Source organism: Dromiciops gliroides, chromosome 2, assembly GCF_019393635.1.
Source record: "Dromiciops gliroides isolate mDroGli1 chromosome 2, mDroGli1.pri, whole genome shotgun sequence".
Classification (NCBI taxonomy): domain Eukaryota; kingdom Metazoa; phylum Chordata; class Mammalia; order Microbiotheria; family Microbiotheriidae; genus Dromiciops; species Dromiciops gliroides.
In genome coordinates this window covers 530,094,513-530,114,984 of record NC_057862.1, presented here as the reverse complement: position 1 = coordinate 530,114,984, position 20,472 = coordinate 530,094,513, and the positions used below count along the sequence as shown (strand labels likewise).

The 20,472-nt window shown below is 46.5% G+C and overlaps 1 protein-coding gene across 1 annotated transcript; it reads right to left on the bottom strand.

The window, feature by feature from the left end:
• Positions 1-1,027: 1,027 nt before the first annotated feature.
• Positions 1,028-5,843, bottom strand: ZNF703 (zinc finger protein 703). Its single transcript, XM_043989866.1, has 2 exons — positions 5,342-5,843; positions 1,028-4,143 (listed from the first exon to the last, which is right to left on the bottom strand). The coding sequence occupies exons 1-2, from the start codon at positions 5,621-5,623 to the stop codon at positions 2,620-2,622; spliced, it is 1,806 nt and encodes a 601-aa protein (XP_043845801.1). The 5' UTR covers positions 5,624-5,843; the 3' UTR covers positions 1,028-2,619.
• Between the last annotated feature and the right edge of the window lie 14,629 nt (positions 5,844-20,472).

Sequence of the window (20,472 nt, the reverse complement as noted above, 5' to 3'; positions counted from 1 at the left end):
TGAAAACAAAGGCACAAGAGTAAAGAACTCCCTGAGAAGAGCATGGAGACTCTCCACCTGGGATTCCGAACCTGGGATTCTTTGGTCACTCTTCTGGGGCTGTCGTGGAAACTTCAATCCTTCCTTTACTTCCTGCCTCTTTTCTTTATTCACGATTTCTCTGAGCTTCCCCCATCGTTCTTTGACTAAAGGTGGAGGAGAGGTTGAAGGTGTGTTATCTCCCTCGGCTCCCATACCCCATTACACTGCCAACATGGATTTTCCCTAGCCGGTTGAAAAGGCAGGAGAAGCCGACGTCAGTCTTGAAAGTCGGGGGGAAAATAGGCTAGCAAGAAAGGAAACAGCAGCCTGGCCACCCCTTTTTGAAGATGGCTTCAAGTTCGGTTTTAGCTGCTGCGCCAGCACAGCAATACCAGGGTTCCACGCCTGTCTCTGAAAAATCACTGGCCTTGCAAATTTCCCCACCTCTAAAAAACCCCGGCCTTGGCTCAGTGTAGCGCGGAAGCATTGCTAGGCATCCGCTCTGAGCAGGTGCATTTCCCCTTCGGTTTCCACCTGCGTAACGAGATTTGCTGGGGAAATTGTGGGGCAGGCGAGGCACAAGAAAAACAAACCCAAACAAGAAACAAATCATCCTGGATTTGGAAGAGTAGGAATTTGTAGAAGTGCCGTCGATGCCGGGAGTCAGCCTTTCTTTTTTTCTTGCCGCACTTATACACGCCGCTAGGTGGCGGCAAAGGCACGTTGTCTCCAAGCACCGCCTCGCCTCGCCCAGCTCTTGGAAGGTGTAGCTGCTTGGAGTTTGGGGAGCCCTCTTTTCCCTTCTCAGCCCCCTTCACCTCGGATTTGGCCCAAAGAAAAGTCCACATTCACATTCGCCCTCCACCCAGGTCCCCGGAAATGTCAAGGCCTTTGAAGTGAGGATGGGAACTAAATAAATAACTGGAAAAAATAATAAAGATTGTTTTATTATTTGCAATACATGGGGGCAAGGACTTCCCCCTTCCCCTTTTTCTTGGGGACTCCATTAAACTCACCCCTGTAAGGATCTAAAGAGGTAATCATTAAAAACTTCAAACAATAAAAAGGAAGGGGGTGGGGTAGACGATGAGGAAGGCAAGAGAAACACATCACGGTGTGAATATAGCCAAGTATTCCATTTATTAACAAAATAAGTCTTACCAACGGAGAGAGCTCTATTCATCCAAAACTGGCCCCACAGCCTCCGCGCTGCGCAAGACTGTGGGGGAGTAGGGGAAAGAATGGGAAGGGTTGGGGAGCAGGCTGGGGAGGAGGGAGGGAGTATCATAGGTCACCTAGGATGCCTTGCCCGCATGCCTGCCGGCTCGGGGGAGCTGAACCAGGTAGGGACTGAAAGCTTGAGGCCAGGGGAGATTCGGATCGGGGTTTCTATCTAGTTTGCTCCCTCCCTCCAAATGTTTTCTCAATTGTATTAAGATGTCATTCTATTTAAAAAGGTTAGACTCGTCTCCTGATCTGGAGATGTCTGAGGAGAGAGTCCCCCTTTCTCTCCTGTACATCAAGGGTTGCTGCCCCAATAGGGGAATTAAAAAAAACACCCAAAAACCAAAAAAACAACAAAGGATTATAAAGCACTTGGTAGACTAGAAAGAGCCAGGCTTTCACGCTGCAGGCCCATCTAGAACTTTTAATTAAGGTGGGCCCTGACGGTTAGGTTCCCTGGGGTATCGTATTACCCATCCCTTTTGGCAGGGATACTCCTGACCGTGTATTTTTGGGGTGTAGGGGTAGATGAAAATGCTCAGTTGGGCTGTTTGGGACTCAATATCGGGGAAACTGCTGCCAGGGACCCTGAGGGGCTCCTTGGCTGCAGGTCAATGAAGGTTTCTGCGCCTTCAGGCCCAGTGCCTCCAAGTGGAGCATGGGGGGGAGGGAGAGGCAATGCCAAAGGAGGGAGGGGCAGGCAAAGCTCAGGAGCAAAAAGACAGCAGTGCCGTCCAACTTTCAGCCTGCCTCATTCCCCTTCCCTCCAACTATATCTTTAAAAAACCACCTCTGTTACCTGTACAAAGGAAAAAAAGGGAAATGCCAATGGAAACAAGAAGAGGGAAAAGGAGGATAGAAGGAACAATGTAGTTTCAAGTGTCAAGAATCATGCAAGAAACTCCCCAGGAAAGCAACAAAAAGCCCAAGAATCCAAGAACCCCAATTCCCCCTCCTCCCAATAAAACCGAACCAATCAAAAAAGAAACAAAGGGGGGAGGGTAGAGAAGCAGCTCTAAAACCCATACCTGACTAAGAGAAAAAAAGAAAGGAAGAGGTGTGGGGATCTTTTGTTCATTTGATAATTATCATTGTTATTATTTGGGGGGAGGGAGGGGGACACAGACTTTTTGCATAACATTGACTCGTGGGCCATTAATGCACTTATATTCCCAGCTTGTAAGCTAATAGTACAGTAAATAAATACACAGTCCAGGAGGGTGGGGTCAGGAAGGGGAATGCAAGGAGGGAGGAGTGGTGGTGGAGGCTGCTGAAGATGGTGTCGGTATTGGTGGTGGTGGTGATGGCAATAAGGAGGTGGACGAGAAGGAGGCTGGGCAGAGGGTTAGGGCAGGGGAGGAGAAGAGGCTGTAGTTACTGGTATCCAAGAGCGGAGGCTGAGGCTAGTCTCTGTCCGTAGAGCGCGTATGGCGAGTAGTAGGGTCCGGCTGTGGGTAGGGATGGCACAGCTAAGCCCCCGGCTGTGGGTAAGTGGCTCTTGCCATAGGGGTGGTACCGGCTTAACCCCAAAGTATGTGGACTCCGCAAGGACAGCGACCCGGGGCTGCCGGGGGCGGCGGGTGGAGGGAGGTGTAGGTGACAGGAAGCTGCAGCCGCAGCGGCGGCCGCACTGCTCAGGCCCGACCCCCCGGGGTAAGCGGCTAGCAGTTTCTCGGCGCCGGGGAGGGCCGTGTGGGTCCGTAGGTGGCTGAGCAACTCCTCAGAGGTGGCAAAGCGCTTGTCGCACGGCCCGCTGGCCGCCACCCAGTTGCAGCTGTGTGGTAGCGGTTCGTTCTGTAGCATGAAGCCGTAGGTGTAGAGAGGATGTCCTGGGAGCGCAGCCTGCGCTGCACTGGAAGAGAGGGCTGCGGGCTGGAGCGGGTGGCCTGGGTAGACCAGCGGGTAACCCCCCGGCTTGAGGCTAGGCCCGGCGGGTTCGTGCGCGCTGCAAGTGGAGCAGCTAGAGCCGCCCAGGTGTGAGGAGGCGCTGTGGTAACCGCCCAGGCAGTAGGGGTCCCGGCACAAACCCTGCAGGAAGGAGGGTGGCGAGGCGCCAGTCAGTGGGCTAGAGCTGGGGGGCTTGCCGGGAGGGAGGCCCAGGCCCCCGGACAGCTGGCCCCCCACCAGCCCGGATTTGCTAGGATCCAGACCGGGCACGAACTGGGACGGGTAGCCGGCGTAGGCGCCCACGATGGAGCCGTGATAGCCGATGCCAGAGGGTGGCAAGGGGAACACGGAGTGGCCGGGTTTGTAGGGAGACACCGGCGCCACGTGGCCGGCGCCCACCAGCGCGGCGGGCGGCTCAGACTTGCGCCCGGACGACCCGGCCTCTCCGCTGTGCGACGCGGGCTCGGCGCTGCGGCTCCCGGTTCCCGCCTCCGGGCTGGGCTTGGGTTCTTGATCTTTCTTGTCCGGGTCCCCTCCGCCCCCGCCTCCGCCGCCGCTGCCCTTGCAGTCCGTATGGTGCGGTGAGCCGCCCCGGGAGTTGCCCGGGGAGGAGGAGGAGGAAGAAGCTGAGACGGGACCTCCGTGCGGGGGGAAAGGCGGGCAGGCTGCACTGGGCACCCTGAACCCTGCCTTGTCTCCGGGGGAGGAAGAAGAGGAGGAGGAGGAGGAAGAGGTGGAAGAAGAGCCTCCGTCTTTGCGGGAGTCCCCGCCGGCCCCCTTGGAGTAGGGTTTGAAGCTGGACTTGTCCTCCGTCGGTGAGTCCCCTAGCTGCTTGAGAGCCGCCGAGGCGGAGGAGGCGGCTGTGGCGGAGCGGCCAGAGTCCTTCTCCGCTCCGAGCCCGTTGGCCGCCGCCGCCACGGAGTTGAGCTTGGAGGAGGGTGGTGGATCAGGTTTGCCGATCTGCGAGCAGGTTTGGGCCAGCAGCGCCAGCGGGCTTTTCTTAGCGTCCAGCTGCGAGAGACAGCGGCGGTGGAGGGGGGGGGGAGAGAAAGGAGGTAAAGGGACAGCGTGAGACGGCGAGACTAAGCAGATAGAGCGCGAGGGAGCCCCGGGGAGCCCGTGGGAGGGAGCTAGGGACGAGAAGTGCCCGCAGGGAGGGTGGAACGGGGCGGGGGACAGCAGGAATCCTTCCTCCCCCCCTCGTGAGTTAGCAAGAGATTTCTTAGGCCCCGGGGAAAGAGGAAGGGGAAAGGCCACTTAGGGGTCACTTTCTTGGCCTGTTAGAGACTGCCCTAAACATGACTGCCTGGGGTGGGTTCCTGGCACCTTGGGCTCTAGGAGGAAGAGAACACCACCGCCCCTCTGAGGGTAGGAATGCAGGGGAATAGAAGGGTAGAGATCAGCCAGCTGTGGAAGGGACGCAGCTTTTCTTTGCCTCCCAGATCAAGGATCTGGCTCTTCCTTTTTCTTTCTTCCCCCACCCCTCTTCCGCCCATACATTTCACGTCCCGGGGAAAACTTATCCCCCAGTTAAGCGAACTTCGGAACCCGGAGGTCACTGGAGGCGCCTTGGGGCGCTGGAGTAGGGGGCGTGGAGGAAAGCATTCCCGGCGAGGGCCGGCTAGTGCACCCACTGCATCGCCCCAGGGGAGGGCGCCCCAAGAACAGAATGGGGAGGATTTTCAGCGTTTCGGACGCGACCCCGAGAGTGGACTGGATGGGACTTGAAGGCGGAGACATGTTTATTGAAAGGGAAAGGTCGGGTGGCCGTAAAGGGGGGGGGGTGTCGGTGGTGCATTTGAACCTCTTTTGAGTAGGGGTGGGAGACAGGGTGGGGTGGAGGTGGGCAGTATAGCTCCCAAGGCAAGATCACCTCTAAGAACCCAGAAGCTGGGCCCGGCGCTGGCCAGGGAGAGTAAAAGGAGAAAGAGAGAGCAAAGAAACTGGGCAGACAAACCTGCTCCTAGAAGGGATAAGCCCCGAGGTGTGAGCAGCGCTCCAGTCTCAACCACCGACTGACCCTATCCCTCACCCCCACCCCGGGTCCACAAGACTGGCCGGCTTCTACTAAGAGGAGTCCGAGGTCCCAGGGAATAAAGAAAAGGACCTGGGGGAATGGGGCTGCCGTTTCAGGCAGGACTTGGGAGGAATAGATCGTGAGGAGTGGGGGTGGCATGGGGGGGGGGTGCAGTGCGGAGCTGGGACTGACCTCGATGGGGCTGACTGGAGTGGAGGAAAGCGGCTGCAGATATTCCGGGTGCAAGAGGTGGCCGGTGTGCGCGCTCAGCATCTTCAGTACCCTGATGGGGAGTCGGTTCGCCTGCCGCAGGGGGTCCGCCGGAGGCAGGAGGGACACCGCCGCCGGGACCGCTGGTCTCTTCCCTCCGCCGCCGCTCTGGCTGCTGCCGCTGCCGCCGCCGCCGCCGCCGCCGCTGCTGCTGCTGCTGCTTTCCGGTGTCCTTGGGTTAGATCCAGCGGGCGAATCGCTCATTTGGAGGAGGCAGCGCCACGGGCGGGGACGGGGGGGCGGGGAGGGGGAGCACCGGGGAGGCGAGCTCCCGGGGCGGGCGGGCTCGCTCCGCAGTGCCGAGCGGGGTGCAGCAGCCAACCGCTCCTCCTCCTCCTCCACCTCCCCTCCTCCGCTGCCACCGCCAGCACCGCCAGCACCGCCGCCGCTGGCCCGGGCGAAGAACACAAAAACCTTCCCCTTCCCCTAGCCACACGTCAAATACCCGCGATCGGCAGCCACACTTCAAAGGGATAGCCGCGCCCGCCCAATCGCTGCTCTCCCAGGGACCCCGGGGCGGGGAGAGCGGGCAGGCGGGGGGCCGGCCTCGCTGGGTGGGAGGGGAGATCCTTAAAGGAGCCCCGCGCCGCCTCCGCGGACGCCTCAGCTTCCCGGATTCAGCGGCGGTCCCCCCTTCCCCCTAGCTCTCCACCTATCCTCTCTCCCCACTGGGCGTCCCTCGCCTCGGGGGTCCCTCTAAGCACTCGGACGCCTCTGGGAGTCAGAAGTAAAGCGATCGCTTCTGCGTCTTGCTTACCCCACTCTGCGTTCTCACCCCTTCCCCTTTTTCCACAGTGGGGGTGTCACGCGGGCCAAAAGAGGGGCTAGGGGTGCAGCTGCGCCCCAAGTTAGGGTGGGCGGAGTAACGGATTCCCCAGCCTCTCTCGGATACTGACTCTAGAACGCCCAGGGTCAGCCGGAGAGGGTGCCGGTGCCCCTCGGAGGCGCGTTTCTGCGTCCACGTCTTCGCTCGGTGTGGTCCTGGGAGTGTTAGCTCGCTTGGCAGCGGAGGGAGGAGAGAACGCTGCGCCCTGGACTCCGAAGCACCCCCTGGCCGCGGGCGGGCGGTGCTGAGCGGTCAGCTTGAAGTACTGTCTAATGATCTGTCAGGTCCCGAGCAGACAAGTTAGGGAGAGGACCCACTCTGGGGTGATGTCATCGCCGCGGCATTACCTCTCCTGCCCAGCCGAGGCTTCTACCCGTGGGTAACGCTCGCCTACCTCGTTCTCCCTTGCCCCGGCCTGCCTGGTGCTCTGTGAGCGAACCTGATTTATTGCTCGGATATTTGAAGTGTTCCGTGTTTCCTTTCATGTCCTCTCTAGAGGCAGAACATTCTTTCCCTCACTACCACGCCTGGCGGCTGTTTGCTGCTGCTTATGGAGTTCCAATCACGGGTGAGACCCGAATCCCTGAAAAAGGTTTCTCACCAACTAGGGCTGGGCACCCTCTCCTACCTCCCATCACCCCTTCCACAGAATTACAGAGACTTGAGTGTACATGCATGTATGCATGTGTATAAACACTTTCTCCCAGTATGTATGCCTGTATGCATGTGCTTTCTTATATGAAGTAGGCATATGGAAAGAATGGAAATTTTGGAATGGAGGAAAGAGCAGGCTGTGGAATCAGGAGACAGGGGTTCAGATCCTCCTCTGATAACTATCTAGATGACCAGGGACGAATCACTTAACTTAGGCCTCCATAACTTTCCTGGGACCTACTTACCACATCAGTAGAATGGGGGACGGAGGAGGGAAGTTGGAGGTTCCTTCTCGATCTAAGTTCCCATATATGTCCACGGAGAGGTGGGAACCCGTAAGATCCCTAAGATGGGGAAATACTTTCATATCGTGTAGGCAGCATTCAGCAGGGTCATTCATAGCAAAAACTCTTTAGTTTTTGTGTTGACACCAGGCAGATCTCCTAGCCTGATAGATAATTTCTCCAAATCAAGACTTTTTATTTTGTTGTTTGATCCGGGTTTTTTTGAATGAGGGTAGTCGGAGAAGAGAGATATAGTGGAGAGAGGTATTGCCAAGATATAGTTCTTAGGACCACCCCTCTGAACTCCGGGCATCTATCATATGCTTACCTCAAGTATTACTACTCTTCTAGCCATCATCAGGCACTTCATTAAGACTGTTATTTATTTTATTCTGAACTTGAGAAATAAAAGAAGTATTTTCATAACATAGTAGAATGGGGGTTGGGGGGTGGGGGAGCGGCCGGGAAGAACTGACTTGTTATGTACAACGTGCTATTCCTTTTAAACATAACGTTATGTAACTTTGGTTTTTTTCTTCCCTCCCCACCCCCAGTCACTCTATTTTTTTAGACTGTACAGTATTGTGTGAGGGATCGCGGTCCAACCCAAAATGCACCCTTCTGTAGGGCTTGGTTCACATCAATCCAGTCTAAACAACGAAGATATATTTCTGAAATCATAGAATTTTCGAGTTGAGGGAAACCTTAAAGAATCTTTAATAAAGATCACTTAATCCTAAATATAAAATAGGGAGGGAAGCCTTCAAGTGAGTTCTTTAAACTGAATGAAATATTTTTTTTCTATCAATGCCGCATTTATTAAGCACTTACTATGTGCTAGGCACTAGGGATACAAGAACAAAAGAATAAAGTAATCTCTACTTGAAATAAACTTTCCTTCTAAAGGAGGAAGACAATAAGTACATACAGGGTGTTCCAGAAGTCTTAATGTATTTGTATTAAGACTTTTGGGATACCCTGTATAAAATTTACAGCATAAATACAAGGATGTTTGTATTTATAGATATCAGTATCAATATACTGCTTAAATATATATACACACACTGGGGCAGCTAGGTGGTGCAGTGGATAGAATGCCGGGCTTGGAGTGAAGACGACTCCTTAGTTCAAATTTAGCCTCAGATACTTACCAGCTGTGTCATCCTAGGCAAGTCACTTAACCCTGTTTGCCTCAGTTTCCTCATCTGTAAAATGAGCTGGAGAAGGAAAGACAAACCACTCCAGTATCTTTGCCAAGAGAACACCCCCCCCAAAAAAAAAAACAAAAACGGGATCATGAAGAGTCAGACACGACTGAAAAACAACTGAACAATAACAACACACAGAGGAGTTAAATAAAAGGTGGTTTGGGAGGTAGAGTAATAGCAGTTGGGGGTTGCGGGGGCTCAGGAAAGGTTTCATATAGAAGGTTGTTCTTGAGCTGCATCTTCAAGGAAGAGGTCTCCTTGAGGCAGAGGAAAAGGAAAGCCTTTGTTCCAGGCTTAAAAGTTAAATAGAGGAATTTATATTTGATCCTTTAAGCAATAGGAAGCCACAGTGGTTGGTTGAGTAAGGGTGTGATCTGCACGTGAGGAAAATTCTTTTGCCAGCAGTCTGGAGGATTGGAGTGGGGGGAGACTTGAGGCAGGGAGACCTATTAAGGGGCTGCTTCAATAATCTAGGTGAGAGGTGATGAAGGCCTGAATTAGATTGGTAAAGAGATATTGTGAAGGTAGAAAAAGGAAGCTCTAGGAATTGTTTGGATATGTAGAGTGGGGAGTTGAGAATAATGCTTCAATGACAAATCTGAGATTCTGGAAGGTTTGTGGTGCCTTTGGCAGAAAGGGAAATTTGGAAGAAGGGAGAGTTTCCTGGGAAAGATAATGAGTTGAGCTTTAGATATGTGGAATTTAAGATGTCTCTGGGGTATTCAGTTTTAAAATGACTGAAGCTCTGAGGGAAAGACTGAGACTGGATGTATAGATCCATGAGTCATCTGCATAGAGATAATAGTTAAACCCCTGTGAGCTGATGATGTTCCTAAGATACATATGAGACAGATAAGAAAAAGGCCCAGGGCAGAACTTTGGGAAATATAGAAGGGGGATGAAACAGATGATGAGTCAGCAAAGGAGATTAAGAAAAAAACAGGATATAAAAATCCAGGGAGGAGAGAGTATCCTAGAGGAATGGGTGGCCAGCAAAGTCAAATGCAGCAGATAGGTTGAGAAAGATTGAAACAATCCATGAGATTTAGCCATTAAGTGATCTTTGATAACATTGAGAGAGCTGTTTCAGTTGAATAATGAGGTCAAAAGCCAGATTGCAAATGGTTAAAGAGTGAGTGAAAGGTGAAGACAGTAAATGGAGACAATTTATTTTTTGGCTGAGAGAGAAGAGATACAGGAGATATCTTGAAGGCATGTTTGAAGGGATTAGGGAGGGAAATCAGTTAATAGAAAGACGTCTAAGCTTAAAGGGGGTGGGGGTTGGAGATGATTGAAGAAGTAATCTGCTGGAGAAGAATGGAGGGGCCCCGGGATCAAATACATATGGTGAAGGGGTGGACTCTTAGAATCTGGGGGAAAGGAAGAGAGAGTGGGAAATGAAGTCAAGGGTTTTTGAGATGAAGAAAGAAGCCTCTTTTTTTCCTCCCAATAAAGAAGCAAAGTCCTTAATTAAGAGAGAGGGAAGAGGAGGAGAAAGGGGGGTGGGTTTGAAGAGGGAAGAGAAGATTTGGAATTTTTTTTTAATAGGGAGTGAAATAGAAAATCAATTAGGAAAGAATAAAAGGACTGCCTTTCTTCAGTGAGGGCCCAGTTTGGATGATATGATTTTTATAATGTACTCAGTCAATGGGATTGTGAGACTTCCTCTTTCATTGTTATAAAAATTATTTGTATTAAATGGAATTCAATTCAATGAGCATTTATTAAAGATACTGTGATAGGTCTTGGGGAATATGAAGGTAAAAAGGGAAAACAAGTCTCTGTCTTCAAAGAGGGATACCACTTGGGGTCATAGATATAGAACTAGGAGGGACCGTAGAGGTCCCAAACCTCTTAAATTGCAAATGAGGTAACTGGGTCCCTGAGAAGTTAAATGACTTGCTGTAGGTTACACTGGTAGAAAAGAGAAGAACCAGGATTAGAACTCAGCTCTTCTGTCTCTAAATCCAGAACTTTACTTACTGGATCACCTTATTTGATGAAGAGAAGCTCCAGGTAGGACATTTCACCTGAGCTGAGCCGGGAAATAAGCTAAGGATTCCAAGACATAGAGGTGAGGAGGAGTAACAGGTAGTCCAACCTGACTAGATTTTGGGAATGTGAAGTAGATCTGGAAAAGTAGATTGTAGACACACTATGAGGAGCTTTAAATACCAACCTAAAAGCTGTATTTTATCCTCAAGGCAATAGAAAGCTACCTTGGTTATATTTTCGTTGGATTGGAAGGGGGGAGAGAGATTGGAAGCAGGGAGATCAACTAGGAAATTATTGCAGTAATTCAGGTAAGAAGTGATGAGAGCCTGATGTAAGGTAATGATTATGTGAGTAGAGAGGAAAGGACAAATTTAAGTTAAGTCATGGAAGTAGAGCCAAGAAGATTTGGCAACTGATTGAATATAGAAAGTGAGGGAGAGAAAAGAGTGGAAGCTGACCCTAAAATTGGCAACCTGCGTGACTGGAAAATGGTGGTGGCTTCAGTAGAAAGAGGGAAGTTTGGGGTGAGGCAATGGATATGTTGAGTTTGAAATACCTTTGAGACACCTGGATAGAGACCTCCATTAGATAGTTGGTACTGTGGTATTTAGGAGAAAGTCTAGGGCAGAGATAATAAGTGAACCCATGGAACCTAATGAGCTAAACAAGAAGAAAGGTGATAGAGACAGAAGTATGATTGCCACATTCTAGATATACTGGCTATAAAACATGCATGTAGCAGGATTGTGAGGTTATGAAACCTCTTCTAATAGACAGTCATGTCTGGTAACTAGGATCATCATGTGTAATTTAAGATTCTAAATGTGGATTCTAATTTGTTCCCCCAGTTTGGGGGAAACTGACTAAAAATCACTGATAAAACAAGTTTAGGTTTTTAAGGGTTTATTGGAAAATAGAAAGAAAAAGATTGAGAACAGAATTCTAACAGCCTGGCATTCCTATCTTTCCTCAAATTTCCTGTGAAGTCCTCTGCCGCCGCCACCATCAAGTCAGCTAGTCTGTCTAAAATACCTAATGAGTGGTCGCCAATAAATTATAAGCTTTAGCAAGAGTTAGACTTTTAAGCATTTATTAAGGAGAATAAGAATTTGGTAAAGAGAGAGAAAGGCCTAGATTCCTATCTATTAAAGGGAGAGCACATTTCTAGTTTCCCTCTCCACCAGCGTCCTCAGGAAAGAGAGCGAGAGTGAGCGCCAGTCTCTTCCTTCCTCCTCCCACCAGTCTGCGTCACTTCCTGATGCCAAAGAAAAGACTCCTGGTCTTGCCCTCAAAGACCTTTGCTTCATGGGCAGAACTCTTCTACAGTAAGTATCCAGCAGGTGGCGTTATTCCAATCGTTACAATCACCAGGGGTGCCTGGTTCAACTACTTGCCCCCTCCCCAACATTCTTTTTTTCCTTTTTTATTTATTTATTTATTTATTTATTTTAATTTTCACGGGCAATGGGGTTAAGTGACTTGCCCAGGGTCACACAGCTAGTAAGTGTTAAGTGTCTGAGACCGGATTTGAACTCAGGAACTCCTGAATCCAGGGCCGGTGCTTTATCCACTGCGCCACCTAGCCACCCTTTTATTTATTTCTTAATTATATTTTTAATTTATGGAAAGCAACCATTTCCATAACATTACTATAGTTTAAAAAAAAGATGATTGCACACCAAACTGCAAATCTATTATGTACAACTTGCTCATCCTTTTAAAATACATAATAAATAGTAATTAATTACATTTTAATTAATTAAAATAAATAAATATTAAATATATAATAAAGTTATCATGTAAATCCCCAGCATACAATACAGAAGAAATTAGGTTAGAATGATGTTGTAGGGGGAAAAAAAGACACAAAAAGACAGTTTTAAGGAAGAGGGGGAGGAGCAATCCCCAAATTTTGCTTTGGTCATGCATATAGGATCATCAATTTAAAACTGGAAGGCATCTTAGTCATTGGTCTAGTCAGATCCTGAAGAACTAAAGCCCAGACTTGATCAGAGCCACCCATGTGGTAAATGGCAGCTCTGGGATTTGGACCTGGGTCCCCCCCCCACCCCCCCCCACCCCTTTAAAATCATTAACTTGCATGAAAGTATAGATAGTAGGCTTATCACATTTGTGGATGAGAATAAGGAGACCAATGGGCACTATAACAATGTTGTAAAAAGAAACAATTTTCAGTGGCGGCTAGGTGGCGCAGTGGATAGAGTATACCGGCCCTGGATTCAGGGGTACCTGAGTTCAAATCCGGCCTCAGACACTTGACACTTACTAGCTGTGTGACTCTGGGCAAGTCACTTAACCCCCATTGCCCCACCAAAAAAAAAAAAAAGAGAAACAATTTTGAAAGACTTAAGAACTCTGAACAATGCAATGATAATTCCAGAGAACCAATGACGAAAGCTACCCAGCTCCTAACAGAAGTAATTCACTAAGTATGCAGAATGAGTTACACATTTCTTTTTGGACATGGCCAATATGGGAATTTGTTTTGCTTGACAATGCATATTTGTTACAAGGGTTTTCTTTTTCTTTTTCTTTCCACTGTGGGGTGGAGAGGGACAGGGGCGTGGGAGAGAAAAAAAGAAATGTTTGATAATTGTAAATAATTAATTATTTTTTTGGATGACATGAAGCTGGGAGGAATCAGTACAAAGTTTCAAGACAGGATTAAGATGCAAAAAGATTTTGACAGGCTAGTATTGTGGGCTGAAAAAGAAGATCAAGTTTATTGCAATAATTGTAAAGGCCTGTACTGTTTAAAAAAAAAGTTTTAAAGGTGGGGGAGACACAGCTAGAACATTTTTTTTAAAAATAGTACATATGAAAAAGATTTGGGGGGGGTGAGTGGTTATTTTGAGTTTTTTTTTGGAAAGAACTAGCTATTATTTTCCTGCTGCATTGGCTTGCCTGAGTAGTGACTCAGTGCTGAGGACCAAAGGTGAAAAAAGGAAACCCAGAGTGAGATATTGTGTGTCCCTAAGTGTTAAAAGCAGCTCTGCATATACCATTCCCCTCTGCCTTTTAATATGCCCACCATCACCACCTTCCAAAGTCCCAAATAGGACCGAAACCTAACCTTTGGAAGCCCTGCTCTTGTGGGATCAGGTAATGCCTGAGAGAATCAAGTAGGGAGCAGAAAAAGGCTGGCCCTCGTGGGAGCCCTGTAGGAGGAGGAAGCCAGGAGGAGGGGAGACCTTAGGAGACACTAAAAGATGAAAGATTTCTTGATTATTGCAACCAGCCCAGATGTGAGGGTGAGCCAAGAAATCCTTCTAGGATCCAAACAGATGTGTGTTAGGAATGATTAGTGGGGAATTAGTAAGGGAACAAGTTGGGGTTGGGGGATTGGGAAGGAGAGAGAGGGAGAGGGAGAGAAAATGGAGGAAAAGTAGGTAGAGAGGAGAAATGGAGACAGAAATAGAAGGAAATAGGGACAACAGGGAGTAGTGGAGAGGAAGAAGATAAGACAGAGAGGGGAAGGGCTTTGCTCCTAACAATAAACTCGTCTTTAAAAAGACGATTACAAATATTAATATTTATTAGTTATTATTCTTAGAAACAACTTGTGCTGTACTTCATATTCACTCGCAGTTTTCAGGCAGTGGCAGGGGCATGGGCTGTTTCCTTTTCACCATGAAGCAAGCCACCTGGATCCATCAAATAACATCTAGGAGAAGCATAAATACAGTTCCCCTTCAGGGTCCCTGGGCTCTTTGCCATCAATGAGTAAGCCAGAATGTTGGATAGAAACTGGAAAGACATATGCATGAAGGCCAGGAACGGAATTAAAATATTTGGGGACCCATGATTTTATTGGTATAGGAACTGCCCCCCCTTCCCGCCCACTAACTGCCAGGGTGGCTAGGTGGCATAGTGGGTAGAGTGCCAGACCTGGAGTCAGAAAGACTACTTCCTGAGTTCAAATCTGGCCTCAGACAGATCCTGCACAAGTCACTTAACCCTCTTTGCCTCGGTTTCCTTATCTGTAAAAAGAGCAGGAGAAGGAAATGGCAAACTACTCCAGTATCTCTGCCAAGAAAATCCCAAATGGGGTCATGGAGAGTTGGATGGGACTGTAATGACCTAACAACAACACAACAACTAACTGCAAATTAAAGTCTAGAATACTGAGAAGTTGATTAAGTGATATGCTGAGGGTCATGCAGCCAGTGTGTGAAAGGGGCAGGATTTGAGTCAAGGTTTTCCTGGTTTGAAGCCAGCTTTTATCCACTAGGGCCAGTTTGTGTGTGTGAGATGGACTCCTTTGATAGTTTGATGAGGGCTATGGACCTCCTCTCAGACAAAATATTGTTAAATGCACAAAAAACAATACTTAGAATTTCAAAGAAATCAATTTCATTGAAGTACAGTAATAAAAAAAATGTTTTTTTAAAAAAGTTCATGGATTTCAAATTGAGAACCCCTATGGACCAGGCCCTTCTACCATAATAGTTTGTAAATGAAAACTTTAACTAAATGATTATTATAATCAGCATTTATCATTCAGTTAGCTGAAACTAGAACATGTATTACTCTAAACAGAGCTGTGGTGGCCTGACAATAAATGCAGCTTCCAAAAGGGTTTAATTTTGTTCAAGAGATAGTTTATGGATTCATACAAGGTCAGAGCTGGAGGGGGATCGTCTCTTCAAATACTTAAAAGGATCTTTGACCCGTTCACAGGAGCATTCACTCCAATGGTACAGATTGCAGCAAATCCAAACCTTTCCATCCTGAACAACTCTTGACTGTATATCATCCTCTGCCTCGATTTTCTACCACTTTGCCAACATCAGTGCAGAACTGGATGAAGGTTGCACAGAATGGACTGCTATTTTGTAATTCTCATTGTTTAACAATGGTAGCTTATGTTTATATAGCACTTTAAAATTTATAACGCTCCTCACATACATCACCTCATTTGATCTCCATAACATTAGCTTGTGAAGTCGGTGATACTATCTTCCCTTTTTCACATGTGAGGACACTGAGGCTAAGCACATGCTTGGGGTGACATACACAGGAGGTGTCTGAGGAAGGAATTGAACTCTGCTTCCTGACTCTTAAGTCCAGGGTTCCAGCCACCTAAGGACCAAGGTTGCCGGCCTATTGATGATAAGCTTTTCCAAACTTGGGTAGGCTGGTTCTTAGAAAACAGACATAGTTGCCAGTTCTTAGGACATAGGATGTCAGAGCTAGAAAGGACATTAGAACTTAGAACATAGAATGCTGGAATTGGAATAGGTCTTGGAAATCATAGGTTGACCCCTTTATTTTACATATGAGAAGGAAGCTGACTTACCCAAAGTCACATAGCCAGTAACTGACAAAGTCAAGTCTGTCCACTGGGAGAATCTGGCTCCATAGTCAGCTGACCAATGTTGATTGAATGCCAGCCATGGGGCTTAACAAAAGTAATAGAAGATACAGTCCTTGCTTTGAAAAATAGCAGAGGCTCAGTCCTTATTCTTTTTGACCTGAGGAGAAGAGAGACAATTATCTAGGTCACCCTTCAAAAGTTCTTTGATAACATTTAAGCCGTCTCCTTGCAAAAACCCTATGACGTAGACTAAGGAAGAATCCTTATACTTTATTCATGAAGAAACTATGGCTTTTATTAGGTAAGTGACTTGCCCATGGGCACCTAGCTAGCTGCTGGCAAAATGGGAACATGTAGCCATGTTTCCTGACACCCAAGTCTAACAATCTTTGTACTGTTATCATGGGTATTGTGTGCTGCCCCATTTCTAGGTAACTCCTGCTTGCCTTGGCTTGGGAATTCATTCAATTCACAGAGCATTTATTGAGCAGCCAGTAAGCGAATAAGCATTTATTAAGTGCCTGCTGTGTGCTGGGTACTGTAGTACTAGGGATATAAGGAAAGGTAAAAGGCAGTCTTTGAACTCAAGGAGTTCCCATTCTCCCGTGGGGAAACAGCATTTACAGCTATGTTGGCATAAAATATATTCAAAGGAAATATGAAATGATTTTAGTGAATGGAAGAGAGGACTCACAATATGGGGAGGGGGATCAGGAAAGGTCTCTTAGAGGAAGGAGTATCCAAACTGTGCTCTAAGAGGACATTAGGGATTTTATGAGGTGGAGGTGACTTGAGAGGGCATTGCAGACATAGGAGAGAGCATGTTCAAAGGGACATAGATAGGAAATACAATCTCATGTAGAGGGAACAGTAAACAGGTCAGTTAGGTATCATCATGTCAGGGAGCAAGAGCTGAGGGTTCCTCATCTGAACTTGGTGTGAAATTAGATTAGTGGGAAATTGTCTTTTTTGAAGCCAATCTGGCCAACCGATTTCTACTGAAGAGGACATCAAACATAACATGAAAATTAAAGCAACAACCCCCCTTCCCCCCTCCCCCACTCAACAACCAGCCAAAATAAGTTGTTTTCTTTGTTTTGTTTCATTTGTTTGTTTTAAAATGTCTGTATCCCCTCCCCTCAAAACAAAACTGCTATGGGAAGACCTTCAGGAGATACTGAATATTTATGATTTTTTTTTTCTCTTTGCCATTCCTATTTACATAAAATTTGCCACTCTGGGAAAAAAATGCCTGAGTCAGGTTGTGAGTTAGAGGTGGTAGATTTGTTGTGTGGGGTTAATGTGTAGTTTCAAGCCCTTGCTGAGGCAGAATTGCCTGAATGATTACCTCTCTCTGCATAACACTCAGACCCTAATGGCAACAACATGAAATAATATCTCACTGGGTAACTATTTACATTTTTTTATACAAGCTGCAAGAACTCTGAAAAGTTGGCCTCCCGGAGAACTTTGGTTTTCCTTTCTCTGGTGCTTAATATCTTTCAGTAACTGGCAATGATGGCCTTGGTGAGGTTCCCTGATTTAGCACACAGCCTTTCAGGGGTGCTTGAATGCAATCCCACTCGGTGCCCCCATCCTGTGAGTTTCAGGTACAGTATCACAAGACACAAGAAAAGCACCAGTGACAGTGGCACTTGAAGATTTACAAAGCAGTTACCTCACCAGACTCCAGAAAGGGAAGGAAACATAAAATATCAGAGCTGGCCAGGTATCCCAAATATCATCTACTTCACTGTGAACTGTTTTTTTATATCCTGGACTTGTGAAGTTGATTCTTTGAGCCCAAGCTTAAGACTTTACATTTATCCCCATCCATTTTTTTTTTTTATTAAATTGGGCTCAAATTCTCAGTGTGTCTCTTGGTATCATAAGTGGTATCTCTAGCACTTATGTAATCATTCAAATCTTTGATAAGTATGTTAAATTGCCTAGGCCCATAGACAGTTCCCTGGCACATTCCACTGGAGACCAAATTGTTGTGGGACTATGCCTGAGGTACAGCCATTTAACCAGTTCTGAGTCAACCTAATTGTACTATTGTCTAGATCGCATTCCTTCATCTCTTCCAGAAGAAATGGATGAGATATTTTGTCAGAAGCTTCGCTAAAATGTAGGTAAACTATTGTTCTACTAGTTCAATAATCCTGTCAAATGTCAGGAGTTGCCTCATCCCTGGGAAACTGGGATCAAATGAGATAATACGTGTAGACCCCTTAGCACAGTACCTGGCCCATAACTGGAACTTAATATGTATTTATTTTCTTCCCTTCCCCAATAAATGTGATTAGTGCTATTGAAAGCTCTATTGGTTGGCCAAGGTGGTGACAAATCAAACTTCTTAAAAAGCATCCTTTGCAAAGGATGCCTATGTAAGACCATTGCTGTTCAGAAACAACCTTACCATGGGTCCCAGGAAATCCCATGATTCCCTCAAAGTATGTTGCTGTGGTTTAAAATACAGTTGTTAATGTCAGTGGCTCAGATCAGGGGTCTTTAACCTCTTCTGCATCATGGACCCCTTTGGCAGTCTAGTGAAACCTACGACCCCTTTCTCAGAATCATGTTTTTAAATGTGTAAAACAAAATGCATAGGGGGGCAGCTAGGTGGTGCAGTGGATAAAGCACCAGCCCTGGATTCAGGAGGACCTAAATTCAAATCTAGCCCCAAACGCTTGACACTAGCTGTGTGACCTTGGGCAAGTCACTTAGCCCTCATTGCCCTGCCCCCCCTCCAAATAAATAACATAAAATAAAATAAAATGCATAGTATTTACAAAGGAACAAATCATGTTGAAATACTGTTATTAAAATTTTTTAAAACCCATATTTATATATTCCAGTTTAAGAACTTCTTGCTTAAATGAAGGCACTGTCTATCAAATTTGCAGATGACTTGAAACTTGGAGAAATGGTTATTTTACTGATTGATAGAATCAAAATTTTAAAAGGTATTGATTGACAAGGTAGAATAATGGTCTGCATCTAATAAGATGGCACTTAGTAGATCTAAATGTAAATTCCTATACTTGGGTCCCAAAAATCAACAGTACAGGTATGGGATTGGGGATAAATTGAATAACCAAAAATTAATGTGAAAAAGATTGGAAATTAGGGTTAGGGTTAGAACCACAAGCTAACTATGTGTAAGCAGTGTGACATGGTAGTCCACAAGGCCAATGTCGATCTTACTAATTTCAAGGGATTTCTTTGTTCTGGCTATTCCCACTCCTGATGCAAATTGTACAGTGAGGTATAAGGGAAATAGTATGAAATTTGGAGTCAGAGTGATGTGGGATGGAATTTGGGTCAAATTGATCTTGAGTCGTCCCAAAAGAATTACAAGACTCAGTGACTCAGTTTCCCAAGTTTTATTGCAATACTGTGGGTGATCACAGGAAGAGAACCAGAATAGTGGAAAGGTGTCTCTCGAATAAGGAAAGGAAAGACAGTTATATTTATTGTATGAATAAATTGATTATCAGTCTCATTATAATGACCTCCACCTTAGGGAGATACAGAGAAGGGCCTATCCTCATTATAATATTTTCCACCTTTGGGAGGTACAGGGGAGGGCTTATCCTAATTTGGAGTTCCTGGGGTCCTAAGCCAACCCCTGAGGCAGGTACCTTTTTCAGTGGAGGTGTGTTTTGGGGGTTTACACGTCATAAGGTGAATCTGGGGACAAATTTGGCCTTTTCTGCGCATGTCTCTTTCTGATTTCCATGGCTAGTTTCAAAACACCTTCATTTTTCATTAGAATTTCTATACCCTGTCTTGTGTCTTATTGTTATATGGCCTGACCCTTTATGGTCCCCTTATGGGTACTGATCACTGTGGGCATGACAACCCAGCATCCTGACCTGTAAGTTATCCATTAACTAGGGTCTGAGTCCCTTTTAGAGCTAATATCTGAATTAGAGCTTGGGTCTTAGGTTTTTTCTGTTAACCCCTTTTTTGCCTCCTACATCAAGAGGATCATGGCTTCAATTTTTGCTCTACTACTGTACTCCTACTGAGTGACCTCGGGCAGGTCATTTGAATTGTCTGGGCTTGCTTCATTTCCTTATCTGTAACAATGGAGAAAACATTAGCACCTGCTTTTCAAGGTTGTAGGGAGGATTAAATGAGACAATGTGTGTTACATATGGTAATAATAAAACTAATACTTATATACACTTTAAGGTTTGCAGAGTACTTTATGTATAATTATTATATATTATATGTACCATGTTATCTCTATATAAAGTACTTTGGGAATCTTAAAATGCTATGTAAATGTTAGTGATGAAATCATAGTAACAATTGGTCATAGTAGTTGTAGTAATAAAATGAGGGGGTTGGTCTAAATCAGGGCTTCTTAAACTTTTTCCACTTGAGACCCCTTTTCTCCCTAGAATTTTTTACATGATGCTGGGCGTATAGGTATATAAAATAGGTATACATAACATTTTACTGTTGCCAAATTTTTCTTAACGCCCACATTCAGTTACATAACCTCATATGGGGTCAAACTTAAACCCAGAGTTTAAGAAGCTAGGATCTAGATGACCTGTAGAGTACCTGTCAGCTCTAAATTTGTCATCCTTTAGTTCTTCACTGTATCCTTAATCTTTGTGAGTTGCTGTGGAAAAATGAAATCATTATCTCATGGTCAAATTTCTGGTGATAAGCCTGTTCTCATCTAGCTAGGCTGAGCTTGGGACAGAAGAAGTATTTCTCTTGTTGGA